Genomic DNA, 15,335 nt, shown 5'->3' on the forward strand with positions numbered 1-15,335 from the left:
AGTTGAACTGAATGTTCTGATAAGGCCCCTCCCAGTCCCAACATTCTTTCCAGGTATCTATGTCCTACGCAGGTATTGATTCTGTCAACAAATGGTAGGATCCGAAGATTTATGGTGACCCTGCAAGTTAAACCTACGGCGAAAACACAGGCTGCTGAGCCTGCTCCCATGAAGACCCTTACATATTTTGACAATGACAGCTAAGGTTTATGGTCTTTTTTTTTTTTTTTTTTCCCCTCTCTCTCAAACCAAAAAGAGAGAATACAGCCTGGTGGTTTAAAGCAAAAACATGGAGTCATATTACCACTGTACCCAAAGGGACCTCAGTGACCATCTGGCCTAACGGTTGGTGTGATCAATGTCATCCAGAAAGGTTAAGTGATTTGATCAAGGTCACGCGGCCAGAGGCTGGATTGAGACTAGACCTGAGTCTCTAGCTCCCTGAGCAGTGCTCTTTCAACCACCCCAGGCTGCTCTTTGAACTCTCCCATGGTAATTAAGTCAAAAGTTCAAGATTTATGTGAGCTGTGGCTGCTGATGACTGCCAACTGTATTTTTATTGATGCAAAAAATTTTTTTAAAAAGCCACAGCCTGTTTCAGCTCTTAGATTAAGTCTCACAAACTCCCCAAAGCCCCACTAAGGCCTCTGTCTTAAGTCTATAATTAGGGCCTTTAAAAATATCACTAATCAGGACATTTCAATGCTATGACCCCTGATGTCTCAGCTCTACCCAATCCCCGAGGTAGACTGCAGTTCATCTGTTTTCAGTTCTGCAGAGAGAAAGAGAAAAATCTAACAAAATATGGAGATATGAGCAGAGGTGTGATTGTGGGGGGCAGGAAGGGGGGCACTGTATTGAGAAATCTCAGTGAAACAACTTGCTGACCAGTGAGGCACCCAATAAGAAATACACCAAAACAAACCAAGCAAGTGACCCACATGTGAAATGCCTGTGTCCACTGGGAGACCAGTTGCTGGTGGGAGTTCCCAGGATCTGCCTTCAAAAGAGAACTCCACAGTGGCTGGTGACTCTGTTTGACCAGAGCAGAGGCTGAGAAAGAAAGGATATTCAACCCTGCCAACTGGATGGAACACCACCACTACCCTTTGTGATAAAAAGCCCAAACCACATTGTGACGGGATTTCCGCTACAAAGACATTTCAAAACATTTTAAGAGCTTGTGCATGGCTTTTTTCCCATTTGTTTTCTTCAATTCCCAGAAACTTCAAGACAACTAAGAAACCAGCATTTACCAACTTAGATACAATCTCTACCAAGCAATAGCCCAGTGAGAGCAAAGGTGACTGTGAACTAACAGCAGGTCCATCAGTGAAGATTCAGAATCTCAGGCCAAGGACCTTCATTTTCCCTAGGTACAAAAACTGCCTTTCTCCTTGACATGGAATATGGGCAGCTGCAGGTCTCAACAGGAGTAAAACCAAAACAGAAATGTACCTTCATTCAATAGAAAGAACCACTCCAAGATCAAGAATCTTGACACAGACATCTTACTCTCAAATCCTGCCAGTTAAGCAGCCAACCTGAATGAACTTCCTATCCATCACGATCTTCCCAAGAACTAAGTCTCAAGCTCTTCAGAAACAGTAAGCACTTAAACACAAGCTGGACATAATAAAAAGAAAGTACCTCGAAATAAAAAAAAAAAAATGGACAGACATGTCTCCTTATTTGCTGCCAGATAACCCATTCAGATACCTAGTTCCTAGGGAAGGCAAGGACTAGTTAAGCGATGCTTTCCTAGGCTAAAGCATAAGGCTTGAACCTTTCAAAATCCTCAACCTGGATGCATTTCAAAAACTAGCATTTGAAATCACCACTTTCTGTCCAGAGAAAGTCTCTTTCACCAAAGGGCATATGTAGCAGCATTATTTCCTGGCAGCCAGGCTTATAATGACATCACAAGATTGTTCTGCTCAGGGAAACGTCTAGCACTGGTCAGGTGTGAGGTCATCAGCTAGTCAGCTGCTAAACTATGACCGGAGAATGCCCTTCACATCTGTGATGGAAGAACTTGACTTAAAAGGAGCAGGGGTGTCAGATCAATCAAATCAGCCCATTGCAGGGATTTTCAAAGCACGTGCAACAGGATATCAATAGATGCTGTATTTTAAAAAGGGTCTTATGGTCGATACGTTTGGAAAACCCTGGGAAAGGACAAAAAGAAACAGATGTTTTACTGCAGAACTTCTCAGAGCTTGTCTTAGGCTGATGGACACTGCAAAGTCTCCAAGAAAGGGTCACAGTATGAGGTATCTTCCAAATTCATTTCAAAATACAACTCATTTTTGGCAGAGAATTATTCTGAACTAAGGTTCCCAGGGATGATCTTTGAGAAACATGGGCTTATCCTTTTAATGTGCAGACCAAACCTGAATACTGTTCCCTGTTTTCATGGGATCCATTAAAGATACATATGAGGACGTTCATTCCACCAAATATTCAACCTGGAAGCTAGTCCTTGCTCTCCGGAAGCCAACTACCAGGAAAGGCAGGTCTGAGAAGCACTATTCCACAGAAAAAAAGGATACAGACGAACTTACTTGCAGAAGAGAAACAGACTCACAGACTTTGAAAACAAACCTATGGTCACCAAAGGGGACAGACGGGGGTAGGGATGGACTGGGGGCTGGGACTGGCATAGGCACATGGAGGTATATGGATGGAGTGATGAGCCAGTGGGGACCTGCTGTCGAGCACAGGGAACTCTACCCAATAGTCTGTGATCATCTATGCCGGAAAAGAATCTGAGAAAGAATGGATGTGTGTATATGTATAATTGAATCACTCTGTTGTACAGCAACAAAGTATCACAACCGTGTATATCAACTACCCTTCGATAAAGCTTTATAAACAATAGAATTCTTGAACACTCATAGCCACTCTGTCTGTGAACCATGAAATCCTCGACAATGGATCCCACTTTTGAGCTGGGTCTCATAGGATGAGGGAAGAGTTACGATCAACCTGAACACTGCAGAACATTCTTATAAAAATCAAGTCAGACCTTGAGGTTCCTGGATACCAGTTTCACGGCCAAAATGCAACAACCCTGCCTTCATTTTTGATCTCATTTTTTGCCACTCTATCCGGCTACCATACCTTTTTACTCTATACTCTGTACAGAGTCTAAGAAGAACTCTACCAGGCAGATAAGCTCACGTTCTTCGAGCTGACCACCAAAATCAGATAAACAATGAGTCAGAAGATGGTAAAACCAACACTGACCAACCCCAAAAGAGAAAAAACCCCTTCTCAGAGAAGCTCAGAAATATCACTGTCAGCACAGGGTCACTGAAGCATCATTAGTTAACTTCACCGAAGGGGAACTTTCAAACACACCCCAGTGGCATTTTCAGACAATCAGAAGGCAGCGAAGGAATCAATCTGGACACATGAGTGGTTTCCAGGTGGTTGAAAATGCAAAGAATTCGGTGCTTCTACAATTTTCCCTATTAATCAGGTCAGGCATTTGACACTTGAGGTGGCAAAAAATTGTTTTAATGGCAACATCCCCTTCCCCGCCTTGCCAATTACCCTGGCCATGGCATTCCTCTGTCCACAGAGGCCACAGCTGCTTAATCTCAGCTGCCCCAGGCTGCACCTGTGAATCAGACCAGCCTAATCACACGAACAGATGGCAGAGGCCAAGTAGCCAGCTAAGAACTGCTATCACTTTAAATCGCATCTAATGTTTCACAGGCACCAAACAGAGGCAGTTCCCAACAGCAGCATCTCCCTGGTACAGCTAACACCAGCCCTTAATCACTGCAGAGCACCCATTTCGGGGCAGAGTTGGTGTCATTCGAGAGCTAATTACAAAGGAACCTGTTGCAAGAGAAAGGTATCACAATTCACTCAATACCTGGCTTTCGTTAAATGGAACGCCCTACTACCTGGCCCTAACCAGGGCACTGGGGGGTCAGGACTGGGGTTGAGGATGAAGAGAGAGTCATCAGAGAGAGAGATCAGAGAGATTCAGTTCATGCAGCCTACTTGTTATGTAACCTATACCTTGCTGTTACATTTTATTACTTCCTGCATATTCCTGGTAACAGGCTACTAGGCAGGGGACTGATCGCCAGGACAACACAGTTCCCAGGCAGGCCAACAGAATCAAGCTGAATCTGATGGTCCAGTCAATGGCAATGGCTCCCCATGTGGGTATCACTTTAGAGCTACAAACAGCTGTGCGAGCATTCTCCCCCAACCCCATCATCACCATGGGTATTGGCAGAGGGGCGCTGTGATTAGACATGCGACCGCCCCAGGAGTGGATTACAGCTTTCCTTTTTGCTCATCGAATCACGAATTTCCCATCAATAAAACACAACTCCTCTCTCCACCTATCTGGTTGTTGGGGGCACGGGCTGAACCAGCAACTGGCACAGATTCGGCCCCAAACAGACCCTTTTCATCACCGGCAGGGTCACTGCCTCTCCTGCCAGAGCCAAAGAATGAACAAGAAGTGAGTGACATCCTCTAGATGTGCCAGTGTTTTATTACCAAATAACAATAACGACGACCTCGTTAGAAGGCTGACACAAATCTCAGAGGAAGACGCTTTCACCCACCCTACTACCCACTGCTTTACCAATAAGATCTCTGACAGTAAACTCCTGGGGAAGGCAGATCTGTAGTGGAAACTCCTAAGCCAGTGAATCTTATACTTAGTTTGCATCAGAATCACTCTCAGAGTTTCTCTAATTCAGGGGGTCTGGGGTGGACGCCGAGAATTCTCATCTCTAATACATTTCTAGGTAATGCTGATGCTAGTGGTCCAGACCACAAGCTTTCTCTTGCCAAAGAGTAAATCTCTATAAGCCAAAATATTTCCCTTTTTGCCTAAGCTACTGGGAAACTCAGACAAATCCAATTCCCCACTTAAGCAAAATATGATCCCAGTTGCGGGGCAACACTGATTTTCTCTTCTTCCTTTAAAAAACCCTGGGTCCACTATAATAGCCTAATTGTCTTACTATTTACACCATGTTTAAATTTATTAAACTAATATTCTTTTGAGAAAATGTATACTATAACATCTATGCAAAGAATGCCAGTGACCACCCTAAAATCACTGTGCATGATAGTATTCTAGCCATGTTATTGGAAAATACAAGTCATGTTACAGCAAGTTGTGTTTTTTCTGTTTTTGTTTTTGTCCGCACCTGCAGCATAGGGAAGCTCAGGCCAAGGATCAAACCTGAGCCACTGCATCAAAAATGCCAGTCCCTTAACCTGCTGGGCCACAAGGGAACTCCTTGATATTCTTTATTGAACAAATACTCACAAATATTTTTCTGAGCACCATACAAATATAAACGCACCAATCCTCATAACAACCCCTAAAGATATTGTTATTACTCCCATTTTACAGCTGAAGAAACGGAGGCACGGAAGCTAAATTATTGGCCCAAGTTTGCACAACTCAGAAGTGGTCGAGCAGGATTCGAACCCAGGCTGCCCAGCTCTAAGAGGCCACACTCTCACTCACCAAGTAAAGGCTCAGAGACAGTGCTCAGTGTTAACTGCCTTTACACACATTTTTGCTCTTTGCAAGGTAAGGCGCGCTTCCCTTATTTCGGCTCTGCATGCAATCACGCTTTACAAGGCTGTGGTTCCTCAACCTCAGCACTGTGGACATTTGGGACCAAACTATTCTTTGTTATGCTATCGTCCCGTACGTTGTAAAGGTGAGTATCAGCAGCGTCCCTGGCCTCTTCATACTAGATGCCACTAGAACCAACCCCCACCCCACCCCGAGCTGAAATAACCAAACACGGCCCAGTGAGCCCCCGAGGAAGGGAAAGGAAAAGAGTCACCCCCAGGGGAGAAGCACTGGGTCAAGCCAAGCATCGCGCATCGCCAGCAGTTATGAAGAAGACCAGGCTGTTACGCGGCTCTGCTGGCTGTACATCTCCAAAGAGTGAGAGGGCAAGGTGGATGGGGCGGGGGGCGGGGGAGGAAGCAGGGAGGAAAAGTCCTAACTGATTTCAAAAGAAAGTGACTACTGACACAATAAGAAAGGACAAACAGCAGAGAAGGGTGTACAGAAACATTGGTTTATTCTCAGATTTGCAAGTCAAGGGCACAGACTCAGCGGAGAAAGGGGAGGGCTGCAGGCAATAGCATCCCAGAGAGGCGACAGGAAGACAGCTTAGAGTCAGGACTTCCCACCAAGCTCTCCTCACGCGGGGACCTCTGGAGGCAGCGATTACTTACTCTTGCTGTTACTGTTCTCACTGACAAAATCCTCTGAGCCATCGGTGTCGTCCTCGTCATCTCCGGACGAGATGGCATCTGCATTCAAAAGAACACAGCCATGGTTGTCTTGGTGCAAAGCAAAGGGATGCGATCATCTATCTACAACTCAGTCTTTGGACACAGGGAAAGCAACAACCCAGGAGCCCAGGCAGAGCGTCTGACGCCGTGTTTAGTTAAGATGGTTTTAAGGGCTTAAGTTTTCTCTCCATGATGACAGTTGGTCTATATTATGATTCTCAGTGTTTTCTGCTTTCAAGTTATTTAAACATGCTATAAAATTGGAGATGCTGAAACTGGATTTTAAGCTTCCAATGGTATTCAAGTCCCCCACAAACTGACTGATGGTGTCATATCCAAACATTCTTTCCAACACGACCTTTCAGCACTTGGGGTCTCCTTCAAGAAAGGAACTGGTCCCTAGAAAAACTCCACCCCTGTGTGGCCTTCTGATCATAACAGAAGATAATCGATCATAATATTCTGAAAGCAGAACTTGAAACTCGGCTGTAAGAAGGGGCCTGTGCAGTGCCCCCTCCCCGCGTGGAAGAAGAGTCAAGGAGAGAAACTCAAATTTTAATAAAAGGCATCAGAAATCTTCAGCATCCACATTTCAATCCTATGTTCTAAATGCCAAGGATGCCGGTGGTAGGCAGGTTAAAAAAAAAAAAAAAAAAAGGGAAGTGTTTTTACTTCTAGAAAGTGTGCCATCTGAAAAGAAACCTGTCACTTTGCACATGAGAATCCTGTCATTTTTTAGCGACCAGCCTCTCTGCTGTACCAGGTCCCGCTGAAGAACTTCAAACACCGATCAAGGACTAACTGTGAAGCTCTGTGCCTGGCATCCAATTAGCAGGTCCCACCATGATTTCACTTGTCCGGGAACACTCTGTGGCTACAGGGAAGAGAGAGCAGAGGGCTGGCAGGCCAACTCACCTGTGACATTGACCATGAAGTAGACAGTCTCACTGTCTACACTCCTAGCAGCGGTACAAGCATAGAGGCCGGAGTCCCTAGGCGTGGCACCTTTTATCTGCAAGTACTCCCCAATAAGCACTGTCCTATTGTTGGGCCCCAAGTGTACCCCATCCTTAGTCCAACTGATCACGGCGGCATCTCGCAACAGGCAGCGCAACTCTAGCGACTCCCGGGGCGCAGCCACGTAAACTTCTGGTTGGGAGATTTGGTATTTGGTTGGTGGCTCTGCAGAAAGGTGGGAGAGAGAAGATGGAGACAGATGGGAAAGAAGAAAAGGAGAGAATGTCCAATAAAGGTCAGTGGCGGCCCCTCGACTCCCAGGAGAGGCAGTTCATGGTTATGGTTTGCAAACGGCCCCGGGGGCATCCGCCTCTCCCCCGCACCCCAGGAAGCTGCCCTCACCAAAGAGCAGAGGAGCTTCTGCATCCAGCCGGAGCCAAAGCTGCCCCCCTGATTTTCCGCAAACTGTAGAGCATCAAACGCAAACCCAAAACCTAGCTTGGAAGGATGCTGGACGAGAAACCTTTGACGTCGATTGCCAATCCAAAGCCTGCTTGCACTGTGAAACCCGTGCAAGTCTATCACTGTGGCCGTTTGTAAGAATGTGTGTTTTACAAATGGTTTCACTGAACACGACTGCATGGCTATATGCGCACACGCACACACCCACCCACTCACACATTTTTGCTGGACTCTGCCTGTTGTCACAAAACCATGCTTCTTCAAAAGAAATGCTTCTACTCTCAGGCTCGGATCAGAAAGTTGCTGATCTGGGAGTTCTCCAGTGACTCAAGGGGTTAAGGATCCAGCTTTGCCACTGCTGTGGCTCAGGTCACTGCTATGGCACAGGTTCCATCCCTGACCTGGGCAATTCCATATGTTGTGGATGTGGCCAAAAAAAAAGAAAGAAAGAAAGTTGCTGATCTGGAGACTTAGTTCTGAGCTGGGTGAACACACTGGTTTTCTTAAAAATGACAACAGCCTGGAAGCCTTAACATCAAACCAAAGGGAGAAAAGTGCCCCAAGGAGTCAGGAGGCGGTCCCCATGGGCGCTGAAATGGATCCTAAACAGAAGCTGCTGAGAGCGGCAGGACCCTCCTGCCCACCAGCCCCACCAAACCGCCGGGTTCTGGCCTCCCCGGCAGAGCCCCATCCTTGGCCGTGGTCTCCCCGTTCCTTGCGGCCCCTCCCCTTCCCCTGCCCCAGGCAGACACACACAAGGTGACCTTTTTGAACAGGATCACGGTCCCCAAAATCCGGGCATGACGGGGCCCAGCAGCACCCAGCCTCTGCGAACAGAGTGAAAAGGAACCACGTGTCTTTGAGGAGAACAGCCAGAGCCATTGGCGGGGACCCACGAGGGTCGTGAATCAATCGGCTTTCATGCCTCACAGTGAGAACTATGAATGGTACCGGGAGTCCCAGGCCCGGCAAACACAAAGCTTCCCAGCTCTGAGACGGCGTCAAATCCGGGCAGCATCACAAGGCAGCCGTTCTGTCCTTGTGAGTGTGGTCTGGACAAATAAGCCACATGAGATTGAAATAAAGTTACTTCGCGTTTCAGTCCCAGTGTGGAAGGACCAACAAGGGCTGCGTACATCTGGTTCTAGAAACCCTCCCCCGCCACCACCACCAAGAGGCCCAGGGCTCCCCGGCCACCAGGGCTTCCATACAAGGGCCCAGACGTTGAACAGGACAGGAACACAAAGAGGGAACCACACCAAAGGCGAGAAAACAGAAGTCAAATTTAACACAGAAAACAGGTCCCACAACACGTGGAGAAAGCCCTGGCTGACAAGCCGCCTACATGTCAAAAGTGCGTTTTTCTCATTCGACAATTATTAATTGAATACCTACTATGGGCTGCATTTTATTCTAGATGCTCGGGAAGCAACAGGAAACAAAAACAGCCCTGCATTTGTAGGATACTAATTACAGTGGGATGACAGACAAAAAAAATATAACATCTACGAGTTCCCGCTGTGATACAGTGGGTTAAGAACCTGGTATTGCCACGGCTGTGGCCCAGATTCCACCCCTGGTCTGGTTAATTCCATATTCCATGGGTGCAGCCAAAAAAGGAAAAGTGTGTGTGTGTGTGTGTGTGTGTAAAATCTACAAAACTATAAAGTATGTGGGGTGGCCCCAAGTGTCAGGAAGAAGAACACAGCAGGTCTGCAGCACACTTGGAGATTCTAGGCTCTAGAGCAGAGAGAAGCCAGCAAACTACCCCAGGCCTGGCCCAGCCATCGCCTGTTTTTGTCAACAGAGCTTCACAGGCGCACAGCCGCGCACGTTCACCTCTGCACTGTCTGGGGCCACTATGGTGTGACGAGGGCAGAGCTGAGGGGTTGAAACAGATACCTGATGGCCGGCAGAGCCTAAAAAATCTACAGCTTTGCCCTTTACAGCAAGTCTGCCAACCCCTGTTGCATAGGCTGGTCAGAGAAGCCTTATCTGGAGAGAAGGGAAGGGCCAAGAGTAAAAGATGTGTCCCTGGGAACTCAGAAGAAGGTCCTCAGAGGAGACCTCCCAAGGCTGTTTTAAGTCATAACACCTGCATTCGGTGACAGAAATATGTGGACCCCTGGCCCCTGAGCAGAAAAGGGGGAGAGGGGAGAAATGCAGGTAAGAGAGGCAGTGGGAAGAACCAAGAAATCAGTTTGGTCCCAAATCTCAGACTGTCTCCCACCTCCCTCATCCTAGAGTCAGGTCCATACAACGGAGGAACGGCCAGCCCCAAAGGCCGCCCGGCCCGACCCCTTTTACAGCTGCTCAATGTGAGAATCAGATGTCACTTAGGTCCTGGGTCTCGAACAACTGATTACTGAAACAGCACCTGCCCTGTTAGAACTTACACTTGGCTTAACCTGGATGGTAAAACCATCCATATTTATTACAACCACACTGCACGGTCATCAAGCCACCAAACGCGGCAGAATTTGCGTTCCTCTGAGCCAGAACTGGTCATGAAGAGCTGACTGAGCAGGCAAGCAGCTGGACAGTAGCAACAAGACTTCCCTCCCTTAAAGGAGAGCCCAGGACCCGCGCAGCCAACATGCTTTTGTCCTGGCCCTCAGATAAAGGGAAGCCGTGTCCCAATTTCACAGAGGCCGTGGAAAAAAAGCTCTATGACTGTTAAAAATAAAATTTAAAAAAAATTTTTTAAACAAGGCACTGGCAATTATGATGCAGAAAAATCTCTCTCCAGACAAAGGTGGAATTATGATTTCCCCTTTTTTCTTTCGGTTTTATTGAAGTACAGTTCATTTACAAGGCTGTGATCATTTCTGCTGTACAAGAAAGTGACCCATTTTTAAAGAGAGGTATTTTCACTGAGAATCTTTTCCTTCATCTGAAATAGGTAAACCAGAAAGTCTTGCTGAAAGCAGGGGTATCTGAGATGCTGGCTCAACATCACCATAAAGATACCATCACCTGCCACTGTAGAAGAAGGTAACACCGCACAGTAAGGACCACATCCTGTTCAGAATCAGACAGGTGCAGTGGGTGCTACCTGCAGAAGAAGAGGATGAAGCCCTGAGTTCCAAGCCCACTCCTCCCCCGCTTAACCTCTCGGCCTCAGCACCCCCATCTACTGAGGAGCAAGAATGCCCAAAACAGAGGATATTATATCGAGGACCCCACGAGCCATTCAATATGAACCTAATCTTCCAACTATGAGTGGTTGGGTCCATGATGGTCACTACTGCTGTCATTCTTCAAGGCTGAAGACACGACCTCTTTTCGGGGCATAATCAGAGCTATCTGGATTTGTATCACCATGGATACAAAACAATGTTACTGATGATGGGCTCCCAGCTCAAAAGGACTGGCAAGGTGACCTGAGGTACTCAGAGGGGGTTTCATTTCCAGAACATCAGGTCGCAACTGCCCCCCAGTATTCCCATTAGATGATGAGCTTCCAGGAGAGGAAAATCACTCCCCTAAATACATCAGTAAGATAACGATGCTCATCCATAAAACCAAGCCATCCACCTTCAAGGTCTGAAACCAGTAACTCCTGCCATGGGAAATTCAGGACGCGTGTGCTCCTCCCTCCCCCAGATGGTCATTTCACAACAGGTTCATCTGGGGGTCTGCGGTGTCTTTGGGGAACCCCCTGCATCCGCAAGGGGGACATCAAGTGCATCTTGGGGGAATGGGGGAATGGATGGGGAAGTGGGGAGAGGCTGGGGAGAGAGGCAAGGAGGGCAAGTGAGGCAGACGTTGTTTGGGGGGTGCTGCACCCATCCCCATCCAGGCCACCCAGCGGCTCCTGGGGCCCAGCTGCTGGGTTCCTGACATCCCAGGCTAGGATGCCAAGAACACGGACACTTACTAGCCTGGGACCCAAACCACGGGCTCACTGGAGGCAGCTCCATCCGTGCCCCTCCCATGTGGCCACTGGGGCTTGGTTTCTCTTCTGCACTGCCATCCACCAGATGATGCTCTGCCTCATGCTCCTGGGTGTCCTGCATCCAGCTCCCCCCGGGTACCGACCTCACCTCGCTCCATGGGGACAACAGGCCAGCTCCCTCTCACATCAGTGACACCCTCACAGCCCCTCTAACCCTGCCATGATCACCTTCCAAGATGCCACCACGCTGCACGGCCTCCTCCCTAAAACGTGACAGCGGACACGGGGCAAAGCCCTCGCTGGGATCTCAACGATCCATTTTACAGCAAGGGGACCATCTCCACGTTTATTTTTTCTGGTGCTCTGGCACAGGTCTAAGCCTCCTTCCACAGAGGAGGGGAGAAAGCCACACCGAGCACACAGCCCAACACCTCCTGCGTCTGTTCTCGAAAACACAGTGGGAGAAAGTTCCAGAAGCCGCTTCACCACCCACCGAGGGCTCTTTCAGAGGCCTCCACAGACAGAACACGTTTCCTCACATCTTTCCTAACAGACAGCGCAATCTACAAAGAAGCAGAGGGCTGGAGCACGTACACCAGTGCTGGACACTCTTTGTCCCTGCATTACACAAACAAGGCGCTGGGTTTCCCTTCTGGGAGGACGAAAAGGCACTTGTTTCTACTTGCTGAGGCCGCATGACGGGCAGGGCCATGCAGATCTTCATCTGCATCAATTTGAACTTTCTCCCCATGAGTTTTCATTCCACCACCTGAGAAGTGCTGGCGGCATCTTATCACATGGCTTCTTGCCAATAAATGGACTCACTGGATACTAAAAAAAAAAACGGGAGAGGAGCAACTCTCTAGCTCATCAAAAAGTGAATGGTGTTAAGTGGCAGCCGGGTGACAGGCACCCCTGCATACACCAGGTGTGTGATTCCTGCCAGGGGCTCAGCTCCTTCCTGCTCCTAAGAAACTCCAGGGCCAGATTGCTCAGAAGCTACTGGAATTTAGAACGGAGGGGCCTCCACCTGGGAAGAAAGGGCAACTGGGCACCCGGTAGCAGGGTAGAGGCCACAGCCTCTCCATGTGACATCATGCTGACGTCACCAGCTTTACCTCCCCGGTAAATCAACACGGGGAAACCAATCCTTGCTGGAGGTAAAGAGAGACTTGGGGGGGGGGCAGGGGAAGAGGGGTTCTTGGCAAAGTCAGCCAAGGCCGGGGCTTCTGTGACTCACTGCACACGACTGGCTGAACCCTCCCCGGCATCATCGGGAGGCTGTCAGGACCCTGGAAGCGGCAAGAGGGCGTTTGGAACAGGGAGCTATTTCAGGTAACACTGGGTGTTGCCAAACCAGCCATCGCAGCACTTCAGACTGTCACTTTTTATAATGTTTGCCTGTAAATTTTTCCCGTGTGGTTTTTGAAATGGCGCCCAAATGCAAACAGAGAACAGATGGAAACCCGCGTCCTGCCCTGTCCAACCGTTTCGCGGAGAACGGATGACAGATTTAAACTATTAAGGAAGAAAGAGAGGGTGGGTGCCAAGGGGACAACAAACTCTGCCACAGGTCAGACTCAGCCTTTCCTGGGGCTTCCTCGGGCCCCCGTGTCTCTTCAGAGGTCACAATGTTCACAGTGAAGAAGCGGGAGCCCCAGCTTCAAGGATGCAGGGGCGGGGGGGGGTCACCCCGGAGCACATCCCCCAAGGTGTCTTCGTCTCAGGAAGTCAGGGGCATGCAAGCCCTCAAGGCATTCCTCCAGGAAGAGGGAAAAAGCCAGAAAGAAATCCCCAAACAGACCCCTCTTCCAGAGACAGACGGAAGGAAGGGAGGGAGGGGACCAAACGCAGGCAGGTGTCTGCAGAGCCAGCGGAGGCCTGGCCTGCGAAGGGTGTGGGCGAACGGGGCTCCCATGGGAACAGCACTACCACCAGCATCGGCGGCAGCCTTGGTTTCCTGGTGCCCCAGATAATCCAGCCACCTTGCCCAAGAATAAATATCCCGGCTGTGGGGCTGCCCCTGTCTTGAGAGAAGAAACACACAGGACGCTGCTGCAAATGTCACTGCGATGCCACAGGCCGTGGGGCACACAGCAGGTAAGAGGCTGTTCCAGGCGTCCCCTCCTTGCCCTCCTGGCCTTCACGGTGGCTTGCAGTGGCCACACCACAGGTCCAGTAAGAAGTTTTAATGGTCAACACACCATTTTCTGCCCACAGGAAGAGGACACAGAAGCCCTCCTGTACACAGCACTGCCGGAGGACTTTGCACCACCTGGCACGGAGGGAGTCGGGACAGACAGACACCTGGCACTACTTTTCAGGAATCCATGGTGTCTTACAGCTCAGGGGCTTCGGAAGCGCCAGGTCCCCACTTTTCTAAGGCACAGTTTCCTCCGAGGTGGCCTCAAAACGTAGCAGCAGAAAGGTCTAAAGGTACAGCAGTCCCCACAATCAGAAGTGACCCCCCCCTTCATGTGCCCCAGCACGGGGGCTCTGCAGACATCCAGACAGCAGCGGCCGAGCTGGCTGTGTGGCTGTTTCAGCTCAGACAGCCGGGAAGCTTCCCCTTTACAAGACCGGGCTTGCAGAAGACAAAATCCGGACATCAAACAGAGGCCTTATAAGGCCTGGGTACTACTTGTTCTTTCATGGGGGGCGGAGACGAAAAACTGCACAATATAAAGATGAAAGCTCTCCACCTCAAGAAACACTGCCAACAGAAAAATGGGGGCCCAAGAGAAGTCCGAGCAGTGGAGCACAGATGAGTAAACAGGCTGCCAGGCTGCCGTCTGCTCTCTTCCGACCCACTGCAGGGGAGTCCTGGAGACTCAGGGCAGGACTGGAAGCTCTCCTTGTCAATATCACCAGGGCCAGAACAACCACTAAGAGCTACCTCCGCCACTGTGGCTTGACTGTTCCAGCAAACTCTAGACTGGCTCAGAGCCCCCGTGATCAGACGGGATAATGGCTCATGTTTCCAAAATGGTCATCATTCAAAAGGATAGCTTTAGGCACAACCCCTCCCACAATTTAGGTCTGTCTTGGAGGAACATGGCAAACAGCTCTCCGAGTTAGTGAAAAGAAATGATGCTGCTGCCCATGAGAAAATAAAAATGGAGACGTCAATGAGTGTCTCGGAGAGCACCCAGGTAAGAGTGAGTCGCTATTACAGCCCAAGAGTTGGACCCCAAAAGACGAAACATTCACCCCCTATTTTGTCTGCATCCCATCTCCTTTTGATCCAGTGTTTTAGGCTCTAATTATAATGTTCTCCAAAGGAGAGAATGAGAGGTATAAAAGAGGTTTCCTCTTGATCACAAAACATGCATCAAATTCTTACCTTCAGGAGAGCAAAATTCCCACTGGGCCACCAGGATGCAGGTATCCAACAGAACTATCTGCATAAAATCCCTAGGTATGGGCAGCTTTGCTTGGGCAAGAACTTCAAAATCGAGCCCTTTGCTCAAAAACCATTTCCCAGAGAAACAAGCCGTTACATCCTCTGGTCCCCAGGAAGGAGACACCTGCACTATGGGTTATGTCAAAGTGGTCCCCCCACCCCAGGTCAGAGGAGCTTGGCCACCTGGTCAGCCAGGCCCCATGACTCTCGCCTTCTGGAAACACGTTTGCCAGACATGGCAGAGGAGGTTGGCATGTCTCAAAATCTTCTGGGCTTCCTAGGGCACACTATTCCAGGGAAAAAACACATCAT

General features: G+C 49.1%; 1 protein-coding gene across 15 annotated transcripts in view; it reads right to left on the minus strand.

The window, feature by feature from the left end:
• FGFR2 (fibroblast growth factor receptor 2) overlaps positions 1 to 15,335 on the minus strand; it is a 107,995-nt gene that overhangs the window by 73,267 nt on the left and 19,393 nt on the right. For 7 of the 15 annotated variants that reach the window (XM_047762596.1, XM_047762597.1, XM_047762595.1 and 4 more), the window contains exons 3-4: positions 7,219 to 7,485; positions 6,244 to 6,321 (exon numbers count right to left, since the gene is read on the minus strand). The exons of 3 other annotated variants lie outside the window; for them this stretch is intronic. In XM_047762596.1, coding sequence (XP_047618552.1) covers positions 6,244 to 6,321; positions 7,219 to 7,485 — 345 coding nt within the window. The remainder of the gene's footprint in view (positions 1 to 6,243; positions 6,322 to 7,218; positions 7,486 to 15,335) is intronic. 5 more of the 15 variants (XM_047762603.1, XM_047762600.1, XM_047762604.1 and 2 more) reach the window with 1 other exon arrangement.

This window comes from Phacochoerus africanus, chromosome 15 (genome assembly GCF_016906955.1).
Source record: "Phacochoerus africanus isolate WHEZ1 chromosome 15, ROS_Pafr_v1, whole genome shotgun sequence".
Classification (NCBI taxonomy): Eukaryota; Metazoa; Chordata; class Mammalia; order Artiodactyla; family Suidae; genus Phacochoerus; species Phacochoerus africanus.